The sequence below is a fragment of the Chinchilla lanigera genome, unplaced genomic scaffold, assembly GCF_000276665.1.
Source record: "Chinchilla lanigera isolate Chin_1 unplaced genomic scaffold, ChiLan1.0 scaffold00035, whole genome shotgun sequence".
In the NCBI taxonomy this organism is placed as follows: domain Eukaryota; kingdom Metazoa; phylum Chordata; class Mammalia; order Rodentia; family Chinchillidae; genus Chinchilla; species Chinchilla lanigera.
In genome coordinates, this window is record NW_004955436.1 from 9,202,100 (window position 1) to 9,228,000 (window position 25,901).

The 25,901-nt window shown below is 37.4% G+C and overlaps 1 protein-coding gene across 1 annotated transcript in view; it reads right to left on the reverse strand.

The window, feature by feature from the left end:
• The window catches only part of Ptprk (protein tyrosine phosphatase, receptor type, K), a 395,867-nt gene that overhangs the window by 226,358 nt on the left and 143,608 nt on the right, over positions 1 to 25,901 (reverse strand). The window contains exons 4-5 of the mRNA XM_013516643.1: positions 24,805 to 24,920; positions 11,661 to 11,835 (exon numbers count right to left, since the gene is read on the reverse strand). Of these exons, the coding sequence (XP_013372097.1) occupies positions 11,661 to 11,835; positions 24,805 to 24,920 (291 nt within the window). The remainder of the gene's footprint in view (positions 1 to 11,660; positions 11,836 to 24,804; positions 24,921 to 25,901) is intronic.

The following is a 25,901-nucleotide window of genomic DNA, read 5'->3' on the forward strand; positions in this document are numbered from 1 at the left end:
AAATTACCTACCATATTAGCATAGCTTACAAGTTCCTGTCAACAACCACTATGCATAAATATGAGGTAATTAAATTTACAATGTGCAAGAGTGTTTGATATGCTGCTTGCTTCCTTTACAGCTGCCAAAAATCTGGGTTGCTAAATGCAGCAAACCCGTTTGGTTGCAAATCAGGAGTCATTATTCCCCAGAACTCCAACAGGTAGACGGTGCGCTGTGGCTCAAACTGCTGAGATGTATCTTTCATCATCTGGTATTATTACTTCCTGCCACCAAGCCATCCATCACTGCTGCTGAGACAGCTGGGAATGATAGTCTTGGACCCTCACATTACTGCTCCTTGAACTCTGTCTCATCCATCTTTTGCATCATCCCTGATTCACAGCTAAGTATCCTTTCCTGCCTGCAAAACCAAGTGTGAACCTGTAATGTCTTTAACCTACAGCACCTCTCTAATAGTAATTGATTTCTCTTTATCATGGAGATGCTGTGCAGGAAACACTACCCACGGTTGCTCATGCTGAAAGGTGATTTTTAAAAGTTTGAGGTAGAGATTTCTAATATGTATAGGGAAAGGCATTTCTAAGGCTGCAGGATTTATTTCATTAGTATTTCTACTTTAACATTTATCCATACAGCGAGACACACAAACATAGACAAAACCAGGCCCTGAGGCCCCTACTGTACAACTACACACACCAAAATGAAAAAATATTAGAGGAAATATGTAAGTGTAACATTTCCATCAGAAAACTACTAATCAGAGTTTCACAAATGTGTGAAGGATATCAAAATATTAATATATTTCATATACTGAAATTACAAAACATGTTTATCAGGATTACAATATGAAGAAGAATTTAAAGTTAGATGCAACGCATATAGGTGAAAACTGCGTCATAAAATAAGCCCCTCACCCACCCTTTCTTATCATCTTTCCTCACTGCCAAGAGAACCTTCAAAAATGATACTGATAACACGGCGGTTGGTGTACCATAAACTATCCAAGACTAAAAATTTTGATTCAGTTTTGTCTGAATGTTGTTATAAAAGATTAATAAATCAAAATGATCAAAATGTTCCCAGTGGCAGGTTGGGATTCAGTTTCCAATTCAAATTCTCTTTAATATATGGCTTCTCTGACATCTTGCATTTCCACCATCCATGGTGAATACCAAACACCCTGCTCGTCATCACTGCCGCGCACCACCCAGGCTGGTCATGGTACCCACTTTTCAGCAAAACTGCACAAAACACAGAAATGTCAAACCTCGTGGAAGTTTTAACATAGGAAAATTATGACAGGTAGAAATTCTTTATCTACCCTTAAGTAAATATTTTCATATCACCTGCTGCAGTAAATGACATTCTTTGAGGCTTGAGAAACGCTCTTGGCTAAAAGACCTGGAGAGAAAATCTCCCTCTTCCCAAACCTTTAAAAACCTCATGGAAGAAAGAGGTCCAGGAGCACTGTTATTAGCAACAATTCAGTGCTGAAGAGCACAGAAAGTGGTGAAGTCTTTAGAGATTTGCTTCATTTTTTATAAAGTAAAATGTTTTGCAATGAAAAAGATTTTCACTTAGCAGTCTTAAATTTCTCCATACATCCACATGAAGTGGTGAGAAAACTACATTCACAAATTATGTTGTTCACATGTATTTTCATGTAAGCAATAAAGAAAAAAGGACACATTCTATTCAGCTATGCCAGGGTTCTCTTTTTTTAAATGTCTCATTTTCTTGAAGACACGTGCTTTTATCCTAAGTTTAACAACACACGGATTTCTCCTAGTGTTGGCTGAAGGGTGTAGAATGGAAACTGACAGAGTGTAAAGAACTGCTGTGCGCAAAGAGCCTGGTGTTCAACTCCTCGTGCACTGAGTGCTTTTCGCATACACTGTAATTAATCTGAGTTTTAACGACGTGTCTCAAGATTCTAAGCCTAGATTTCTCCTCTCCACTCCAAGTGGACAACTAAACCGATCGTCTATCCCCTCAAATATGTTCTTCAGCATTCTGAAATTAAAGCCCGTTGTGTGCAATTTCACCTAGAAGCCCAAGCTGGAAATCTGTAAGCTCGTAACTCCTCTCCCTCCGGCATTCTGTAGCGGCATTCGAGGGACTTCCGCCGCGCTCCCATACCCACGGCTCTGGTCTTTCGACCTTCTCTACAGCTCACTGTCTCAAGCTGTTAGGGTGGTCAGAGGCCCCTAAACTTACTCTCTCCAAGAGATTCTTTCCCCAAATCATGTCCAGCCCAGTTTACCTGAGACAGACATGGGGTGTGAGTAAGCAACACCAGAACCCCCAAAGGTTGCCAAGTCCGATGACATAACACGTATATCTATAGCCTAGCATTCAAATTCTCCCACAGTAAAACCTCAAAGTAAAATTTCAAACTCCTCTCAGATATCCTCCCTGAAAAACATTGTTTTAGTCGCTGTTTAACCCTGGCCCACAGGAACATGCATTTTCTAATACTATTCTCTCTATGTTCTGAATCCTACATACCCCTCGGGGCTCAGATTAAATGTCACTCCTTCTCTGTGCTTTTGCTGAGTATCAAAGGCAATGGTGGGGCCGTGCTCCTGTGCCTATACAATAAATCCCTGCCATTCACATGAACTCTACAAGCCGCCCTGCTCTTGCTTCTGTGACAGTAAACACCTGAGTACATCTGCTGGACTTTGGTTGTCATACTGGTCCTAGAGACGCAGTCACAAATGAGCAAAAGAGAACACTCCCTGAACCCAGTGATTCAGTAGAAAACGCACTGTCAGGGATGCAGCCTTTGTGTGTCAAGACTGGTGAAACACGGCACAGCGCCTGCCTGGCAAGCTCAAGGACATGAGTTCGATTCCTGGTACCGGAAAAAAAAACAAGACTGGTGAAACAGCACTGCGGGCAGAGAAAGTCAAGTCCACGGTGAAGAACGAGGCTCACGAGAGCAAGTGCAGGAAGCCACTGTGGGAGGTTGGTGTAGGACGGAAGGGCTGCTGTGGGATGGAAGGTGAGCACAGGCAGAAGCAGCTGGGCCCTGGAGACCACAAGGGCACACTCGGAGTTTACATGGCATGTGCAGGAGGTCAGCAGAAGCAGAAAAAGCATGTTCTGACTTCCTGAGTGCCACAGGGCCTTGCTGGCCGCTTGGGGCAGGTATGCACCTGCGGAAGGGGCCGACAAAGGAGGCTTTTGGTAGAAGTGCAGTACAGAGAAGAGGGTGAAGGGACAGGGCAGAGCAGGAAATGCAAAGGGCAGGCAAGCCAGAGAATGTGCAGTAAAATATGGATAAAGCAAGACAGCGGTGAACTAACACAGCACAAACGTCTATGTGCTGGAGACTCATCGTTGCTAAAACCCTACAGACGACTGTCGGGTTCTGCACATATTGACTGTCGGGTTCTGCACATATTTACTAAGAATAGGCACCAGAGAGAGAGCTTTTAAAAACCCAGAGCTACAGAACTTTGGAAGAAAAAAATCTGTGAGACAAAAATCAATGAGTTCCCTTCTGTGCTGGAAAATAATGGCCCTGTAGCCTTTAGGTATTTGGGGAAAAATGAGTACAGACATAAATAAAATAAGAATGTGAAATGAATATATATTTGAAAAGGAAGAACGTGCAGGTGGAGGAGGTAGGAAATGCAGAGACCCTGAAACGGGAGTATTCTTAGTCACGCTGGGCGTGAACTGAAGAAGAGGTGAGGGACAGGGAGGGAATCTGGAACAGTGGCCAGGGGACGTCTGGCTTCCTGGACAAGGAAGGTCTGCTTTCCTCCTTACAGGAAGGAATCCCCCAGGGGTTCCCATGGTAACAGGAGAGTAGCAATGGAACCCTCCATATCTACAAAGAGATGAATGAAAACACTTATGACAATTCCGAAGATGTGAAAGACGGAGAGGATAAAATTTCTGCCTACAAAAATCTAAGTAATTATTCTTATGAGAGTGGGGAAAGAGGGTCTTGATATATAGCCCAGACTGGCCTCAAACTCACTGCAGTCAATTGCCTCAGCCTCCCAAGTGCTGGGATTTCAGGACTGAACCACCACACCGCACCGGGCTACCTTGCTTCTTTGTTTTGATACAATCACAGTTTCTGTATCATCACAGCTAAAGTGGATTCATAACAGAAACACAACAGAAACAGAAGAGCAAAAAATATTCTTAGGGCTCCAAAAGCAGAAACTGGAGAGGAAAAGAGAATTATCTTACAATATATCCAGAACTAAAAAGTAACTCTGTCCCTATACTTGATAGGAAGATAGAATACATTCAGGGGTCAGAAGTTCTCCACAAACACACATCCGAGTGGAGACACTGCTGCATGGGAGGCTGCTGCAGACTTATGTGTTCAGGAAAGCTGTTGCAGATTTTGTCGTATTCTTTCATTTCTGGCCACTGGTCTGTCCCTAAATCCTCACTTTTACTACCAAAAGGACAAAATGTTTCTTTTAAAAAAACCTAAACATTATGAAGAAAATAAAATCCCCTCTGAGGTCTAACAATATATAAATGTTTATATTTACTTGTTGTTATTGCACTTCTGTTCATTTTTAACAATTACTAAATTAGATATTTCCGTGTTTTTGTTTTGTTTTTTTTGTACTGGGAATGGAACTCAGGACCTTGCGCTTGCCAGGCAGGCATTGTGCCGCTGAGCTATATCCCGGCCCTAAATTAGATATTTCTTAGGAAAGGGGGAACATCATTTACATTAATCCAGATGGAAAGGCAAGTAGTTTCCATGGTGCTATGATAACCTGTAAACAAGTTGTTTCTGATGAACTTATTGATAATATGTAGGAATATATTATTTTGTACCTTATTAGTAAGAACTCTTAAACAATATTTTGGAAATGTTTCTGGTTTTCTTTGCCTGCCCTTATTTGTAGCTTTATTAATATTCAATTTCCTGATTATATTACGCTTGTAAGCTGAAAGTTTATTCACTAGCCTTTAAAAATATTGTAACCTTTTAAGTGGCAAATAATTCATGCTAACTGCGAAACTTAAAAACCCTCCCATAACTGGACACTAATAAGGAATCTCGCTTGAACCGACTCTCCTAAAAATGAAGTGCAGAGAAGGAGGAGCTGAAGAACTGCAACCAAGGAAGCAGCGTTCCTGCATAACACGTAAATGGCCATCTCACTCATTACCCCGCTAGCACTGCCCGTTACCCTCTGCTATCTGTGGCTCATTTTAATCTCCCAGCTACAGAGTTTTGTTCAATTAGCGTTCTATACAGTCCTCAGTGAGCAAACGTGCTTCCCATGTTAGGTGGGAAAACTAGCTGCTCTGGGTTTTTTGGTTGAATGCTTTTTATCTGCTAGAGAACCTTTGCTTTCTCACAAAATTAAACATGTGATCGAAAGTGAAGTCAGAATTCTGTGCTAGGACAGTAATTCTACGCTTTTCCACAAAACTAACCAAGTTCCAGATTGCTCAAGGGCTGAGCCCATATTCGCTATTCCTTGGTGTTTCTCAGTGCCTGTTACCAATCGAAGCGCTCTGCCAGGGATGCTGGCTAGGTTTTCCAATGAAGTTTCAGCCCCCAGAGGGACTGAAAAATCTTAGTGCAAATTGACTTTGCTGCTTTCTTTTGAGTTTGGGATAAGGGAAAGAAAAATAGTGAACAGGAAGCAGTATATAAATAACAAAGGTACTGTTGGTTCATGAAGTGGATACAAATCCCTTGGTAGGAGTGGGACCAAATTAAATTTATCACAAATACCAACAGTAGAGAACTGAGAGGCTCAGAAGGAGGGTAGATACCTATTATTAGCACTCTGAAATCAAATTCCCTTGAGTTCCAGAGAAATAATTATTTGGCATGTAAATGATTCTGTTTCTCCCTTGAATCTTGGTGAATTCTTAATAAGAATGGTCCAACAAAAGCAAACTCCCCAGAGAATCACTTCAAAAAGCAGTAGAGCAGTGGCCAGGCCCTCAGCTGCTAAACATTCTGCTGAGCTACACACGTAAGTCACCCACGGCAGTACACAGATGCCCTCAGGGAAAGGATTCTCACAGCGCCTTTATTTCTTGAATAAATGTAGAGAAAATACATAAAGTGAAAATAATCACTTAGACTAAAACAAATGCTGTTGCCTACCATTCTTGTAAAGTAGCAATGAAAAAAATTCATAGGAGAAGAAAATTAGAGAAAAATATTGAAATTATAGTGCGCAGAGGACAGTGGATTATAATGTTGAGTTCAGGTTAACACTAACATTAAATATAAAATTCATTATTTCTCTACTACTTTTAAATAAAAAAGAGATACTATCATTATTTTTAATACTTTCCACTGTGGAAAAGGTCTTCTTCCAAAACTGATTAGATGACCAATTCAAATCAATACCCAGTTTCTGGTTGTACCAGGGTAGATTAGCAGAAATAAGAACACCTCATATTCATTGTTTCATTTAGAATTTAAATATGTACCAGACATCTTAAACACTGAATCATCTGAATTACAAGTAGGTAAGATGAATGAAAGGAGACTCCAAATATTTCCTTTATCAAACTCAAGAGTAGCAAAGTAGAAATTTAAAATATGAGACTCTGGTGTCATCTCAAAAATGAAGTCATTGATATGCATTGGGCGGGTGTGTTTCTAACTCTGTCAGGGTACTGGGAGAAAATGAGTATGTGATTTCAACATTCTGTAAGACTTTCATTCTGCTTTATACATTTTGAAACAGAGATGTTTAAATTGCATTCTCTGAAATAACTCCAAGCTTCCTATCTAGATGACTAGTTTTCAAAATAAAAGTGAAGGAAAGGGATTTTCAAGTCAACATACAGTAAAAAAAGATCTTTGTAGGAATTCATGAACCTGACAGCTTTGCGATGAAAACTAGTTAAAAATCAATACTGCGTGATATTAAGTGGGCTGCTGAAGGTCTGAAGCTAGAAATTTCAGTTTTTAGGCACCAACTAACAGTGTATCAGTAAAGTATGTCGCATTCACCACTTCCAAAATATCCTTGTTACTAATAAAAATATCAAATATTCAGACCTGACTTTTTAACTGCTATGTACAGAACGACTACAAGATTGGTCAAGTCAAGATTATTCTTCAAGTGAAAATTATTTTAAATTAAAATCACTCTTATTTTGAGAAAGGAAAGCAGCTGCTGAAACACTATAAATTACAATTGTCATCATCACTTCCTGTGTCCCAGCCCATCTCAGTCCATCTGTCAGGGATATGTGCTTCCCTACCATTCTCCCGAATCAGACAGGGGTAGGCCCACTGCTCCGACTTAAATGAACAATTTCTTTGCTAATTTTGATATAAGTGTCTTTACGCAAAGACTGAGCTAGGTGCTCAAGGAAGCAAAGATGAACTAGGCAGGTTTGAAGAAATGAAAAAAATTACAATACGAGCAGAATCTAAGAAGTTCAGGTAGGAACCTTGTGTTAGCTTTAACTTCTTTTTTTCTTCACAAGTGTGCTGGGTAACTGGGACTAAGCAAATGGTATCACTGATAGCTCACCACTCCCCAAATGAGCTACGATGGACGTATTACCAAATGACCCATGCCATTACTTGACTTGGGGTGGTAACAGCCTTTTCCAATATTATCACATTCCCTACTCTGTGCACCATTTGAGGATCTGTTGTGCTTTCTCTTAAAATATTTCATCACTTACTACCTCACTTGATCGAATGAATAACTACTTCTCAATAACACAGTTTATCTTCTGGAGACCTGTGTACCAAAGGTCACTAATGGACATTCTACTTAACTCTTCAATATCCAGCCATGTTGTTTTATTTTTGCAAGGAGGGACAGGTGTTGTTTTTGGTGTGTTTTTTTTTCTTGTTTGTTTGTTTGCTTGTTAAATCATTAAATGGAGTGCAGCATGGAAGACAATAGTGGGAGACAGTATCCTCTTAGTCCCTAACTGTATGGGAACAAAGAAGCATAGAACCATATTGCTATCCTATGACCACGAGGGTGAGCTTGGCTTAGAATCCAAAACTACTGACTGCAAAGTAAAGAACTGAAAATAAATGAGAAACTTAATGGCTAGGCCAAACAACCCTGAAGCCTACCGTGGCATCTTCCCATTATAAAAATCAGTGAATACTCTCATTTTTAAACTGGCTTATATTGCCTTACAAGGAAAAGATCCAATATCACTCTGAATTTTTTTATAACTTTAAACATCAACTCTGAGTAAAGTTCAATGCATACTTCGAGTGAGGTTGTATAAATGGATTGATATTCACTCCAATTTTAGCTAGGGGGCAGTGTTATTCACTATGAATAGATAAATATGCTAACTGAATACTTATGTCTAGAGCATTTTGATAACGGTTAATAGTTGACACTGATATATAAAAATCAAAGCATTAACAATAAACTAAATACTGAACTTATCACATTTAAAATTTAAGAGGTTATTATAGTTTCACAGGTTTAAAAAATGCTTTCTATAACAATCTAACAATCAGGAGAAAAATTGAGCGTCGCTTGGAGCAAGCAGAGAAATTTTAGACGTTTACTGTGAGTCAGCTGATCACAGGTGAAAGTGGGTTTTGATTTACACAGGTGGGCAAAGATGGTCACAGAGGAGGCCGAGAATGGGTCAAACAATCTACCACATGGAGAATAAAGTTTGTGCTTTCGTGTAAAGTTGGTAAACACCACCTCAATACGTATGTCACATTTTTTACACTCCAAGTTTGGAAAATCACTGAACAAAAAGTCTCCTGTTAAGCTCGTCTCTGTAAAAACTTCTTTGTCAATAAAGATTGGCTTTCAAAAGTTGCATGCATTACTCAAAATGACTGGGAAGCAACACTACAGTCATGACAAAGTGAATTCCGTTTCCCCACCCCTCCTCTTCTGAGGGGCTATGGGAACACACAGATCAATACTCTTCAGCATGAGAACTTTGCGGGGAAATTTTCCCTTACAGCAAACATCAACAAAAGAGCCTTAAGCATGCCCTGTCACTTTCAGTTTAAGAGAAAATGCACTAATAAACTATTAGCCATGGGTCATCTTTGACAACAGGCAATACTATGCCAGCTCTTATTAAAGACTATTCATATCACTGCCCCCAAAATTTCCTTTAAAATTACCATCTTTTGTATCCATGTAACAGGATGTCAGCTTTAAAAGTGCCAGTGAGAGATAGGACCTGTCATCATGGTTAATTTCCAGGACTGTTTCAACACCAGGACAGCTGACCCCCAGGGGTATGTATTTGGTTAGTAATATCTATTTGGTGGAAAAACAAGAAACCTTATTCATCTATATTGGTTTTCAAATAACACAGCAAGAAAAGTATTATCTGTTAGTATTAGATAAAGATCCTAAAATCTTTTGAAAAAAATAAAACTATCGTGACAATCAAAGTACATTTTTGTGGTGTCGGCAGACTCTGGATAATACATTTAAAGCCCTATTTATATTTGAAACCTATCTTAGTAATATATAGTCTAAAAAAATATTTAATAAATGGAAGGATTTTCTACTAAAAATAATATAATGGCAACGTTTTCCATGAAATTTAAGGATCCTCTTTTCGTATTTTAATGAAATACTGCAGTTATCATCAAGTAAAAAGCGGTAAGCTTTGGTAAATTAATAAAATCTCCTTCTTAGTCAACATAAGCAAAGGAGAAGTGGGGATGCAGCTCAGGGATAGACTGCTCACCGGCACCCATGAGTTCAGGATCCCTTCAGCAGCACAGTCTCCAAAAAAGACAAACAAGAGACATCTAATAATGACAAAATAATTTTGCTTCTGAACAAAGGCAAAAAAACCAAAAAAGTCCATACAAAAAAAGAACTATACCCATATAGAAAGGGTCTGGAGCAAAATATCAGCACTATCTTCTACAATCTGCCCGCTAAATACAACTTGGGCTGACTTCTCAAACATCTTTGCATATAGCAATATATGTAAAAAGAAAATTTTAAAAATTACAAGATGAACAGTATACGTACAACAAAATTGCAGCTTAATATATGTGTAACTATATGGAGTAATATACACATAGCAATGTATATATACACATAGAAATGTATATAATGTAATACCCTTATCTATATTAATATATACTTAACTAAATTATATATCATTTCAGGTATCCAAAGACATTCTAGGTGCACTGTTGTGCATCCATCCATCTCACGTCTGCACACAGTGGATGCACACAGAGTAGTTAAGTGATGTAAAGTGAGCGCGGTAACTCAACATCACACCCATCTCCCTCTAACCGCAGCGTATTCATTAACCTGGACAGGTCCCAAGGAAACCCTCAGCTTTCAAAATTCGGCTCCAGTGACTGAGACATCTGAGAAAGATGAGCACACGCTCATACAGGGGCATATTAGCAGTGCTTCCTCCATGGGAAACCCGGGGCCTAGGATTATCACATTCTCCCTTTCTTTAATAAATAAAGGGCCACAATTTTATGAACTTTTGATGATAATATAAACTGACAATGGAGACATGAGACTCTTCACTGAAAATAAAATTTTATTCAACCTGCAAAGATTAACTGTTCTGATGAACAATGGGGTCTCCTAGTACCAGAATTATAAAGGAGGCTAACAAGATTATTCAATAATGCAAATGTGAGAGAAAGCTGAGGTGGAACAGTGAGCTCATCAGGAAGAGAGGAACGTGGGCTTTTATTCTGAATTGCCACGTCTGTAATTATTAGACTTTGGGCAAATCACCACATAACCTTAATTTCAATTTCCTATTCTCTGTGCTACTAAATTTTAAAGGACTAAAATCCAACAAGGCTTGAAATAATGGGTGTGGAGGAAATTTATTGTCACGCTTGGTAAAATTCAGTAACAGGTATAGAGACAAGTCTCATGTTTCCCCCCGGCCCCAGCTGGGGTCTTCGGCTTCCTGTGTTTCTCACTGCTCTGCTCCATCTGAACCATCACGGCAGCAACTCAGGATTCAGTAAATTCTGAATGAATGCAGTGTACATTTTGTTATTTGCACATATATTTCCAGAATTCACTACAGAAACATACTGTTATGCCAAATCTTTCATATTCTTCTAATGACTTTACATCCAAAAATATTATTGAGATGCTTTTAGCAGTTCTAATTTTCTGAGACATAACAGGGGCCAGAATTAGCCTACATTTACTATGGGGGTTTCACACTTTTGTAGATGATGTAAACCTTATCATTATTGAGCATGATAAAATATATTTTCAGGCGTGGTAAAATATATTAACATGCATATAGACAAGTCTCATGTTTCCTTGCAGCCCATGGATGGGCACAAAATGAACTTTCCAGGTTTACAAGGAAATAAAATCTTTGTCCATGATTTCAGTGCTACAATATTTTGAGAAATAAAGCATCACAACAATATCTGTAGACCTGTGTTGAACAGGAAGAAACTGATTTAAATTTGAAAGGTAAACTAGATGAAAACAATGTGACATAAAATGATTTATATATTTTATTCTATTAAAGCATTATAAAACAGATTTCTTTTAATAGCAAATACTTGTTGGAAACTTCATTGATGAATGTTACAACTGCGGACTTAATTTTACCTTAAAACATTATCAGAATTTTTGTAACAGTGTGCCTCCAAAGTTGCTTTTGTCCTAATAAAGGCATGCAATTTCATAAAATGAAAACCATTTTACCTCTCACAATAAGTTGAGCAAAATTGGACACACCAGAACCTCGTTCTGACTGGGTGACACACCGGTACAAATCCTGGTCGGCTTTTGTCACTTCTTGCAATCTAAAGGAAGCAGCAAATCTTCTGTGATTGATGTTCTTAGTCTGGGCTACAGGTATATCTTCTCCATTTCGTCTCTGCAAACAGAAACCAATCTTTAAGAACAAGTCCTTACACCTTTCCATAAACCAAAAGCGTTTTAGCAAGTAGTCAATATCTGTGATATATTATTCTTGTTGCTAAATTAGCAGGAAAGTATCTACGTAGACCCATAAATTTTTGCCATTGCTATTCAATCTGGAAAAGGACACAAGTTAAGTACAAGCATTCTTTCTAGGGGGTAGAGCTGACATTATGGTAGTAATGTCAATTTTCCATAAAATTCTTATGCCAGGATGTATGTATTAACAGGAATTCAAATGATTCACCACCATCACCCTCCCAGAGAATGCATATTAGTTTTTGTTAAACTGCCTATATACTGCCTGTGTTATACTATGTTGGTCCACCAGAGTCAAGAGTGAGACCCACACATTTCTGTATTCCGACTATGTAGTAAGTATTTGTCACAGCATGACAATAAAATACTGATGAATAATTTTGAGTCACCACAAACTGTGTACCCTTTGCAAGCTTCTATCTCTTTGGCATTAATGACAGCCAATTTATACATTTTAAATAGGTAATCAAAAAAGGCCTAAATGTTAAAGGCATAGCTGTCAACTTTAAAATGAAAAACTGAAAAACATATTTATGATATCAGGGTATCTCACACAAGACCAAGAAGTGTAAACTATAAAGCAAAAATTGAAAATTTCAACTACATTAAAATTTATAACTTCTATATGATGAAAGACATCATAAATAAAATGAAAAGGGGCACAAACTGTGACATTTGTCAAAGATATAACCATTGGAGGATAAATAGCAAGAATATGTAAAGATCTTCCATAGTTCAACAAGAAAAAAGATAAACAGCCCAATTAAAAATGGACAGACTGTAAATAAGAAAATGTATACAACTAATAACCATGAAAGGAGATTGTTAATTTAAATTTTAAAAGTTCTATATGGCAGAGAGACAAAGGGCAGGCAAAGACAAGACACAACTATGAGAAGGACTTGATTAGAGCATCCATCATTTCTTACTGGTGAAATGCTAAGTATCCCTGGTACCTTTTCATAACACTTACATTATCATTTCATAGAAATCGACATGGGAAACCAAAAAGCAATAAAATTCCTGTTGCTCATCTAAGCTGTTGGAGTGATTTTTGGAAATGATTTATTACTATTTATAAAAGTTGGAAATATACAAACCTCAGCATGCTGCAATTTTATTTCTGTATTCCTATATCTGAATCACTATTGTATATAGGGTCAAGAAATATATAGCAGGATGTTGAAATTTGCCTCAATCATAATAGCTAAATATGAGGAAGGTTCGAACATTCCTGAGTTTTACTGTCTCAATAAAATACAATGTAACAGTCAAACTAAGAAAACTAGAACTACAGTGCACTTATAAAATACAGGACAGCTAATTTTTCAACCAAAATTCAAAGTGCTCATTCATAGCATTCGTTAGTTTCTGAGGTTCAGTAGTTCCGTTTCCAGGGAATTCAAACCATCAATGTGGTATCTTTTGGTTTTTAAAATTTCTATAAACTTCACAACTCTCTGGTCCTCACTGGTTCCAGTATTCCACCAATTGTCCTGTGTGTGTGTGTGTATGTGTGCACGTGCATTTAAATCTCAAGGAAAAAACCTTCAACAAAAACTAGATAGAAAGCCGGAATGCAAAAAGGCTATCTGAAAAATGTTTTCAACAATTTTCTGAATAGTACAAAAGTAGCAGTTTATTGCCTTATTATTTATTTGAATTGCTGGGGATGAAACCCAAGGCTTAGCAATAAATACCTAAATGCTAAAATGTACTGTAAAAGTCATGTTTCTCTGTTTGAAATTACATATATATACATACTTTTTTATATATATGATTTTATATATATATATATATATACATATATATATATATTTCTTTTTTGCAGTAGGTGTATGTATGCAAATGCCTGCATACAGAATGGAAGGAAACAAAGTCTCAATAATGACTTTTCTTTTTCGTTAGTGTTTATTAATTCCTCTGTTCATGCCCAGGGACTCTACAGCACTCCTGCTCATTCCCTTGGATAGTGAGGAGAAAAAGTAGCTTATGTTCAAAAGTCCTGGAACATAAATCTGTAAAATCAGTCCACATTTTCTTTCCCTACAAACCACATAAATAAAAACAGTCTTTCAGAATGCAGTTTCTGCTACCACAGCATCTCCATACAATCTTCCCAATTAGTTCTGCTTCAGGACGAGCCAGTTCTTGCTGCTTCTCCTCTCTGTTGGATCTCTGTTTTTGAACCTGAACACGCCTACGTCTTTTCACACTATGTATTTCAAAACCCCTTCTGCCCTTGCAAAGACATTGGCACCCTCAGTTTATCCCTCACCTCACTACTGCATCTTTTCACCTTAACTGCAGGTGGGCATATTTTCTCTCAGGACAAGGGCTAAATGGAAGAGAATATATTACATATGTAGTATCTATAAGTTGGCAATGGAGCCATGTTATAAATATTCAAAATAACATGTGAGAAAACAAATGAGTAATGAGACGTCCTAAATTTATCTTTACTAAGTCATGGACAACAAAGCATGTTAAACTGGAAAAACATGAGAAGCTGTAATAGGAAAAGGAGAAAGTGAAATATTTCCAGGCTTCAATTTTAAACATCAATATGAATTATTTAGGTATTTTTGCCTTTAAATATATGCGTATATATGTCGAAGCTATATTCACTGAAATGGTAGAATGAGGCCTCCTTAGCACTCCTATTATTGTCCTGAAATACAACTTCTCACTAAAATAAGCCAGGTTACAGTGGAATAAAGGCCAATTCCAGATGTGGGGAAGCATTCCACTAACCCAAGCAGCAGGGAAGCTCTCAAAAGCTACTAAAGCGATGCTGAAGCATGCAGGAGGAAACATGAAAATTCCCAGTAATTAAAGATGGGAAAGCTAGATTTTAAGGATCCTTGCTCTACCAGTAATTTAAGGCTGCTGAATACGTTCAAGTTCACAAGTTCATAAGAACATTAAAAGAAAGAGAAGCAGTCGTCTTTGGTGGACCATAAAGAATGAGCTCACTAAATTGAAAATTACCAAAAAAAAAATCAAAGATTAGAGTATTTATTCTTATTTTCTCTAATATACTGCATCAGAAGGTAACCACAGTATGTGAAGGGAACTGTCTTGTGATCAACCAAACAAATACGAAAAGGAAACAAACAAACAAACAGAAAAAATCACACCAAAAAGAAAGTACAGAACCTCGCACTTTTCAACCCCGAGAAAGAGTATAGGAAATTGGGGCCAGGGATTTCACTCTGTGGCACAGCACCTGCCTGGCAAGCGCAAGGTCATGAGTTCAATTCCTGGCACCGGAAAAAAAAACAAAAAATAAGAAAAAAAGAGTATAGGAAATTAACCATAAGCAGTTTCGAACATCATAAAAAGAAATAAATACATTTTGCACCTCCTGTAATTATACAGATCACCATTTGTGTTGGTGCCAAAGAACCAAGCTTGACCCTGGATCTGGCCATCAATTTGCAGAAAATACAGAGAAAAGAATAATATGTTGTGTAGACAAGGATAGTAGGATGCACTCAGCAAAACAAAGAAACTTAGACACCAAACGGCCCAGATGCCTCAAAAGACAAACTGTGAGGAAAGAAAGGGAAAGAGATTACACAGTACAAGACAAACGTATGGATTACAAGGCCATTACAAAGACTTTTTTAAAAGAATATACAAGACTAAACTACAGTGTCTCGGAATGCTTTTCTGAAAGTCACAAGAGGGGTCACTGCCAGGGAGGGAGATAGCTCAGTGAAGCATGTGGCTGGTGTGGAGCACGTGGCTGGTGAAGTTTGGGGCCTGGACTGTGTAGCATTTGTTTTCATGGAGTCATCACAGTTTTTTATTTCAGGATAGTTCTCGATAGCAATGTTTTTTTTTTTTTTTTTTTTTTTTTTTTTCTCCGGTACCGGGAACCAAACTCACGAGCTTGCGCTTGCCAGGCAGGCGCTTTTGCCGCTGAGCTAAATCCCCAGCCCTCGATAGCTATGTTTTATTGTATAAAAAATTACTTTTAAGATATCACTTCTATTTATTAGTCTGCTTTTCATAAGGAGGAAAGCAGGCCTTTGCCAGAGCTCCGTACTACAGTGAGAGTGACAGGAACTCAATGAGAAAGTTGCACGGTGCATAACGTGGCACATCTGGAAAACACACTGAAAGGGTAGAGTGACAAAGCCATCCGAGAGTACACCATTCACGCACAGAGAGAGGAGCCACGTGATATTTATAGCTGTCGATAAGAAGAAATCTGTGAGCTTCTATGATTACCAAGCTTTTATAGTCATGCTCAAGAGATAGATAAGGAACAAAAAGTATAATCCACACATCTGTAATCAAATATGTTATCTGTAGGCATTATATCTAGAGCTTATAAATTACTAAAGAAGGAAAAGAAAGAATTGCATCTATAAAGTACTGAAATCTTTATGCAGAACATCATAGAAAGCCAAGCAAAATGACTTCAGGAACACTTAACAACCTAAAATTTAAGTATGACTAAACTTTCTCATGCTCACTGTTACATACTCATGTACATCCAGAATGCCAGAAGGTGAAAGATAAACCTGAAAATCCATGATTTATGGTCAGCAATTTAATCTCAAGACCTATGAGCAGAACAATTTACATAGGACCATGAAGGAAAAATATAATACATAAAGGAGAGTAATCCAACTTCCCAAGGAAAAGCAGGCCTTAGAAGAGAGATGCTGTTAGCTACCAAATACAACATGGTCCCTTAAGTGAATAATAATTGATTACAACTCAGGATATACACGGAAAAATCATTACTGCTTAAATAGAAGATGAACAGAGAAAATTAGAATTAAGTAGCAGACTAGAATTCATCTGTCAATTTAGGTCTAGAGCAGAATTCAAGAAGTCAGAAGTTAGAACACAAAAAACAAGGTCTGAACTCTTCTCACTTCTATTCTGTGACCATAAGGTTCACAAAGAGACAGGAGCAAAACACCAACAATTTACATTTATTATTTCCAGTGATACCAGGACCTCCTAGAGGTTCTGCCCACAAGCTTCAAACTGTCTCTGTAAACTATAATAAGGGTCAAACAGAGCCCAAAGGAATTGGAATGTCTCACCTTTCACTCCTACTAAGGATAGTTTCAATGTAAATATGAAGGTGGAAGGAGTAAGAAAGGAGACAATACTACAGACAAAACAATCTAGAAGCAGAAAAGCAGAAAGCAAACACACTGAGTGCCTTTAAAACAACAAGGAAATTTAGAAAAGTGTCTTTATTCGTTCCTCTTCTTTCTCCTCACAGATGTTCCAAATCTACTGGCACTGTCTAATCTCAAGGCTTCATGACTGATGTTGGTGCTATCGCAGTCATTTCTTCCAGATGCTGTCTTGTGGTCTAATCTCATCCCTGTGGTGACTGTGTCTGTCCTTGCTCCTCACTGAGACCCTCTCAGTCCAGTGAGATGCTCCTCCTTTTGCCTCTGTCCCGTTTCACACTCATACAGCTGTGCTTCTGCCTTCCACATCTGCAGTAATGACCACACTCACTCAATCTCTGCTTTTTCAGGCAGCACTTGTACCTCAAGGTCTCAATCAAGTCTTCTCTAATGTTTCACTAAGCAGTCCAAGTTTTGCTGCTCACTCTCAGCTTGAAATGGCCGAGTCCTTCATTTTATGTGGCCTTTCCTTATTTGGCTATAGGATCATTGTTTAGGACTAAAGGGATCTTTTACAGGATGTCTTCCACATTTCCACCAAGTTCCTGTCTAGATTATGGTTGGATTCTTCCACTGACAGTAATTTCACTACCTACAATCACAAAGTTCCTTCTTGAAATTAGATATTATTGATACATCATAGTTGATACATTGTGTCAACTTGAGGAGTCTAGAGGCTGGGCTAAGTGACTTAGTAGTTCTGCATCCTGGAGTGAAAAGGACATGCTCTTACAGATCTGGGATGTTGTTCATTGTGTCAACACAAGAAGTTTAGAAGGTTAACTGTGCGACTCAGCAGGGAGGCAGGGTGCTTACTTTGTATTCATCCTGAGCCTGTGCAAGAGGAAGGCCTGGAGATGGTGTGGGTATGGAGGACCATCCCCCTGCAGAGCAGGTATGTTGCATACAATAAAAGGGAACTGAGAAGGGACTGGCTGCTAGTTTTTTGGAGGAGCTCCAGTCTTCACCTTCAGCTTGGTCATCTCCTGGCTTCTGGTACAGACTGTTCGGCTTCCACTTGGGACTCTTCAGCCTTCTGGTGTAGACTCTTTGGCCTTTGTCGTAGATTCTTCAGCATTTCATCGCAGACCCATCAGCCTCTTGATACGGACTTGCATAGACAGTGCAATGAGCTCCAGGCCTGGGGCTGGGCTCTTCAATCTCCTCTGCAAGCTTCCTCATCCAACTCTGTGGCTGACCATTGTAAGCCAAACTTGTATATCTTGTGTTATATCTGTTTCTCTAGTAACCTCTGAATGATACTTGATAATAAAGTTTCTAATGGGAAGTCATTATTATACTTTAGGGTCTATGAGTACCTTACTACACCCATCTTACATATTCGTATATTCTAAGACCTTAAGAAATCTATCTAATCTTCCACATGTCTCAAAATGTAGCTGTGCAATGTCCCACTGTTCATTCCAGGATCACTTCCTCATGTTTACTCCCTGTCCTGGTAATTGCTTATTGCTTTTTTAATCTAAGTATCAGAACTGCGTCAGCTACTCCTAAAGCCAAGTATCTAAGAAAACACAGATTTTCAGTAAAGTGTTGATGTCAGGGCAATTTTTATTATATAGTATTTCTTTCATTTTTTCATTTTTTATGGCCTATAATATTAACTGATTACAAATAAACATGCTTAATCAGGTTGCTTTGAAAAATTCCCTTCAGATTAGTTTTCAATCAATCCCTACTATAAACTGAAGTTCCTAGACACAGGTCAAATTCTTCAGAGAACTATAGTTCATTATATTAAGTGTAAAATCTCTAAATACATTCCCTAAAGATATACTGTCAGAGACAGTAAAGTTTCTGAAGAAATTAAATGTACTACAAACATCTGAATATTTCATTTGATAGGATAAATAAACACAGAAGGTCTCCGGCATGGATTATTTGGTGTCTAAAATAATGTAGCGACATACTTCATTAGCTGAAATTTTTGTGGCTTTCAAACTCACTCAATTTTGTAAAAATCATGCTTCAGACTTTCACCACTCTATGGTAATGTATGTATATGGTTCACATACAGCATAGGAACAAGGCTACCACATACGCTTGGATGGGTACAATATCACATGGTCAGGAGTTTCAGATCAACATTATACTGGTGCTCAGCTGGCAAGAGTTGGTACTCCAAGACGTCAGCCTCTCTATGGTTGTTTTTTTGGAGCAGTTTGTGTTTCATCTTATTAATTTCACTCTCCAATTATTACTCTCAAGCCATTGCTTAAATTATCTGTTGCTCCATAAGGAATGACATTTCCTCTGGCTGTGAAACTCGCTGTAACACACTGCATTGGCAGCGCAGGGCCTCACCAAGGGCAAAGCGGCGGCTGACTTTCCCATTTTGGCAGGCCCACTCAGGGGGCACCGCGCCAGCACCTGCGGCGATTACTGACAGATTGGCCCAATTGCCACAGCTTTGATGGCAATCTGCATAGGATCACTAGGCACACATTAAAGAGCCTCATTTCAATTCACCAAAACAAATGGTGCCACCAAATCTACGCCCGCAATTCTCTGCTCTTAATAACTCCACTGTTGAATTGCTCTGCCCAATTCAGTGATATGTGTCTGCCAAGCTCTGCGATGATGGATGGAGTCATTAGCATTTTAGTTGCTACACTGAACCTGAAGCCAAAGCATATGGTTCGACAGATGTTCCAGCAATGAGTTCTATTTGATTTGCCATGTAGGCATCCACTAATACTGGACTTTGGTGGAAGAATACTAATTTCTAAGTCATGGTACAACCAATTTCAACCTGTTACCACCCTCCAGTTAGAAGGTTTTCTTAACACAGAACAGTCTGAACATGTTGTCTGCAGTATTTCACCTGACACTCCTGATTATCTGGGAACCAAATCAAATTACTTTGAGTGGACAAGAGGGACAAGGGTACAGGTAATGTTCATAGACTATTGCCAGTTATAGTTGGATCAGTCCTGCCAAGAAGTTCAATATCAGAAAAATGTGTCCTATGTTTACTTTTTCCTCTCCTGTGTTTTATTTAGGTTAAAGACATATACAGTGAGTTGGACAGATCTTAACTCATGATATGGATGTACACCCACTGCGCAACACCCCAGTTAAGACACCTGTCATTTATATTACCTGAAAATGATCCCCTGCCCACTGGCAGGCCAATCTCTAACTCCTGGCAGCAGGCTACCACTGATTTAATCCCTTGCCTGTGCCAAATCTTCCTTCTATTTCATTATTAAGCAGTGTCCCTTTCCTTGAAAGAATCACAGCCTCTTTATCAATTCTATTGTTAGTGGACACTTGTATTTTAATAATTATTAGTTATTATGAATAAAAGTGTTATGGACAGCCCTGTACTGATCTTTTGTTGGGCATATCTTGAGTTCATTTGAGATAATAGCTAGGCTGGGAACCCTTCTAAATTGCTGGTAAGAATATAAACTAGTGCAACCACTATGGAAATCAGTAGAGTGATTCCTCAAAACACAAAAAGTAGAAATTTCATTTGACCCACTCTTCCCCTTCTAGTTATCTTCCGGAAAGAGTTACAGATATCATATTACACTGACACATAAAAGCATCATGTTACAGGGATACAGCCACACCTATATTTACAGCATTAGAACTCGCAATAGCTAACTCTTGGAAGTGGCCTATATGTTCATTAGAAGATGAATAGATAAAGAAAATGTGGTATTTATACACAAAGAATTACTACTCTGCCAAAAAGGATAAATCGCTGCATACTACAAACACACGAATTAAAAAAAAAGAAAGAAAAAATAGCTAATAATGCAACTGCTGTGCCATATTAGTAATGTGGTCATATATTCATCATGTGATTCCCATACCTCACATTAGCAACTATTAATATTAATAAAATATACAGAAAAAGATCATGCTCAGTATTTTCACCAATAAAAATGCATTGCTAAGTTTTGTTTTCCTTATATTAAAATTATCTGACACTTCTTAGGAAAACAATTAGATGTTTTAATGTATATTTCAATGAATATAATCATTGTGTATGGTAAATATACTCATAAAAGTAAAATAAATATATAATGCTTAAATATTTCAGTTTATTTTATATATATGTATATATATATATATAATTTCATTTATGAGTTTATTACCTATAACCTGAGTTTCACCCTAAGCCTCAAATTACGAACAACAAACTTCTACCACTGGAAGTTCCATAGGAGCACGATTGAAATGACTTAGTTCTACAAGTCTTGTAGTTCTTACAACTCTTGTAACAATTGAAAAAAACTGTTTATGTGGGAAATGTTATAAATCATTAATTTGAAAAAAGAAGGCTAAGTGTGTATGTCTGGAATACATGCTACTTGGTGGAGCTTTGTGATAAAGGAAAGATTGGAATTTATTAAAACCCTTTGAAATTCTCTTTTTCTATAGTTTCTAAGTGTCTATGGTTTGGTTCTTAACATATGATATTGTGAATTGTGGTTTTTTTTAAACCACATTCCATAAAGTCCTGTGATTTCACCATGTTTCTACTCTGCTGACAATCATCAGATTGCCAAAAATATTCGTCTGTGTTTTATGTATCCTTAATTTTACTCAGCATGCACAAGACAATTGTTCTGAGCTATGTATTTTATATCTGCTTTCTATACATCTAGAGTGAATGACCTTTAAAGCTTTTGTAGTTATATACTGATTCTTAAAAGAAAGATTATTACATACATATACTTTCAAAAGCACCATAATATGTTATATGAATTACCTTAGATTAGCTTAGGCATCTCATTAAATGTTGCTTTATACCTCCCTACTTTTTAATCATCTAAATTGGTATGCTATTTTAAGAAATGAAAACATTTGAAATAATTGTAATTTGGAAACAATAGGCAAGTGACATACATTTCTCTAAATGTATCTCTATATTCAAAATCTTAAAATATCAAATAGGATAAGGTATTATGCTTAGTGCTTTCATAGAGCCATAGTGTAGCATTTCTTCTTTCAAAATAGAAAACTAGATGTTTTTGTATATTTTGTTAATTTATTTCATATTTAGAAAACATTTTACTAGACAAGTGCACTATAAAATAATCTAAGTTTTTTGAAGGACTAAAAATTTCAGTCACCCTGTATTATCTCATTTATGGCAGGTGTAACCGCAACTCCATTACTATGTTACTTTCATGATTAAAAGCTAGTGACTTTTCACTGAGTTATTCGAAGTACCTTCATTCCTTGTGCTCTCAGCAGATATTTTTTATTATTTTCACACTGAATTTAAATTAAGGGACTCTTTTTTCTATCCAAAACTAATAATACAAAATTTTTACATTCTTACATCAAATAAAAATGGTTATCAAGGTCATGCTTCAGACAATCAAAAGTAACATAAAGCCCTACTTTCGCTTCTTGATGCTGAAAGTGACTGTAGTCTCTATCAAACATTTCCCTTCATAGATAAGGAAATAAAAATCCAGAATAATTCAATGCAGTCTCTAAGTGCACCATATTCAACAAGGTTAGAAGGGTTAAGAGGGTCAGAATCAAGGTTAGTATTAAGAGCGAGGGCTCTTGAACTATGGATGTTATCTTACATCAACTGACTATGTCTTGACATATATTTCAATGAGTTAGATTCACTATGAACCAAAGTGTACTACTTTTTAATACTTTCACAAAACATGAGTAAGATTTTTAAATTATGACCACTTTCCAATAGGCTCATATACACATAAGGATTGGTCTTATCTGGTTGATACATGGTACCATCATAAAGAATATTTTTGTTTTGTTTTTTGAAAATATGCCTAAAAGAAAAAAGTATATATTTCCAAATTTCTTCAACATGAAAAAATAATTTAAGAGAATATGCTAAGGTAATTTATGTGGTATTAGTAACAAAGTTAAAACTGTTTTTGAAAAGATAAGAGGGATATGTTTGTTGTTGAAAATTGTTCAACATCAATGTCAAAGTCTAAGACAAACACACAAATCCACTTTCTTGGTAAATACAAAGAGAAGACGAGAGAAGGAGGAGAAATAGAAATCTCATGCAGTGTATTCTTTCATCCATGTCTGAAAACTGTCAGTAGGAAACTTGAAGAAACTATAATGAAAAAGGCCAATCTATGCAATAGGCAACAACAAAGATGAGCGGTAATGTGAGTGCAATCCACTCAGCCCAGCATTTCCCAGGAAGTCTTTGTTGCCACCTGAGAGCTGGTATCTGTGGCTACATAATGCTTGTTACTGCAGTGTCACAGTAAATCCTGCGGCACAAAACCAGTTGTAGACTACCAAGCCTTTCCGATCTCCTAAAATCACTATATGGTGCCAGAACCAAATATCAATGAATGTTCCCATTTTAACGAAAAAATTAAAAAACCAAGGTAATGAGGAAGTGCATCTGGAATCATACTATTTACTTTTGGCAGAGACAGGGAACAAAGAAAATGAACTTAATATTTGGTTCATGAGATACGTTGTGCATTCTATAATATATTGCAGTATCTGTAGGGGAAATTAGTATAATCAAAAAGAAGAAAGTCTCATTTCCTTTGCACATTAGGCTGAAAATGATGGTATCCTGATATTTGCCAATCGTACAAATTACGAAAGCAGTGATAATTAGATTAATATACAGCATGAAGTACACCTAGCATAATGAGACATTCTACTAGGTGTGGTAATCATTTATTATAACCATTATCCCAAATCACCTGCACCTAATGATTATCCCCCAACACTAATTTTACCACCCTGAATAATATAATAAAATACTAAATCTGGATAATGATGTTCAAAAAACTAAATTAAACTCACAATAGTTTGGTTTTTAGATCTCTACTCATAGTCTTAGAAATTTAAAGTTCTAAGCCTATCAAATCTCCTTCTTCATTCTCATACAGATAGAACTACGATAATAATGATGATAAAAATGGTATTCAGAGAATATTCTTCCTTCCATATCACCTAGCTTTAAACATTTTGCTCACAGTTCTCTGCCAGAGGTCTAGTTTCCTCACTTCAGAGCTCTGCAGGTTTGCTGAAATATTTCTGGTAAATTCTCTAAAGATAAAGCATATTCCTTAGTCTACAAACCTGTCTCTAGTTCTTTTATAACTCTGATGTACACCATTTATATTTTCTCTACTTGTGTGTTAAATCCCAGTTAATTAAATATAGACCTTTATTAGGGACTTCAGATGTTCAAGGTAACTGTCTTGACCTCAGGTCTATGATCAACCCTCAGACACAAACATTCTGAAAACAAAATTAAATTGCCCCTTGTAATGTATACTTCCTGAAAGCACTCCCAAGAGTTTCTTAAAATACTTTCAAAACACTTCAGCAGAGTATGACAGTTCCTATGTAAGTACTACACTTCTATTCAGTTCAGTTTTCATAATGTTACAAAAGAAACATGTCTTTTTATTTCTACTTTGAAAGGGTCTAGAGAAATTTTCTTTAGTATTTGTACATAACGTTAGAGACACATTAGGGTTCAGCTACAACCTTAAAAAAGAAAATGATTGTCATGAATTTACAATCCATTAAAGTAAGCACACACAGGGAGCCGGTTCCGTGCGCGCGCGCGCGCGCGCTTGTGTGCTTGTGTGCACATATACACATACAGCACACAGGAAAAGGCAAGAGCGAAAACAGCTTAGTGGTCACTTTTCTTGCTCTCCTAATGACTGAGCTCTTTGGCCCAGCTGCCGACTGGGCCTTACCTGCAGCCACAACTTGTTATGCACCGCGTCTCTCCCTGTAGCAATGCACTGAAAGGTAGCATTCTGCCCCGCGTTGACCTCCACATCCCCGAGGCGGAGGAAATGAGGGGATTTGTCTGTAAATACAGAAAAAGCATTTTTTTTCAGTTGAAGAAAATGCGTCACTTTACTTTTCCCACACAAAATATTTGTAATATTTCTACATTTGGCCAATACCAATACATTAGTGAAAACAGAATTCTCTTCTGCCAGTTATCATTTCTGTGCTTACTGTCAGTTTTCTATTTCTTACTAGCTGTATTACTTATTGCCTGTAATTGCTAGAGTATTGTTCTCTACAGTTTGAATGAATACTCGGGATTATGACAGAAGCCTGCTACAGCAGGTTACGGTGCTTGTACAGATTTTAAGTCAGTAGGCAAGAAACATGAAATTGGCACACATCAGAGTACAATGCAAACACGTACAGAAGAGTTACACAGTTTCATGGTCACTGAACTCTTTACCCACAATTTAATAGATCTTTTCTTTTTTTTAAACTTCAGGAGTTATAATTCTCTAGTAGTACAAAGACATAAGCAATATTTTGGTTCCAAAAAATAGTACATAATTTATTGTTGTTACATCCACTTTCTATTTATTTATAGCTCTAGGAAAGTTACCCAAAAGAAATATCAGATCAAAAAAACCCCGGATGACTGCAATCAAAATGTAATGTCATACACACATTCGCTGCAAAGGCCTTTTAAAATTGAAGCCCCATAGATGTTTCCCCTTGGGAAAAAAATAAACAGCAAAAGCCAAGGCTCCGAGAATGAGAGGCCTCAGAGAACTATATCAATCCATGCTTCTACTTACTCATGAAAGTCTCTATTATTTAGGAAATAAACATGAACAGTACACGGAAACACAGTTATCTTACAATACAGACAGGAGGACTGCAGTAGGTCAACATGAACCTGAATATACCACATGGAATATGCAATTCGACCCCAGCAGGGCTGCTTTCTCTTCCTCTAAGACCCCAGAAGGAACTCAAGGAAAAGAAATATTTGAGCTAGAACATGAGCCAAGAAAATGGCTCCCAGCCTGGGCAA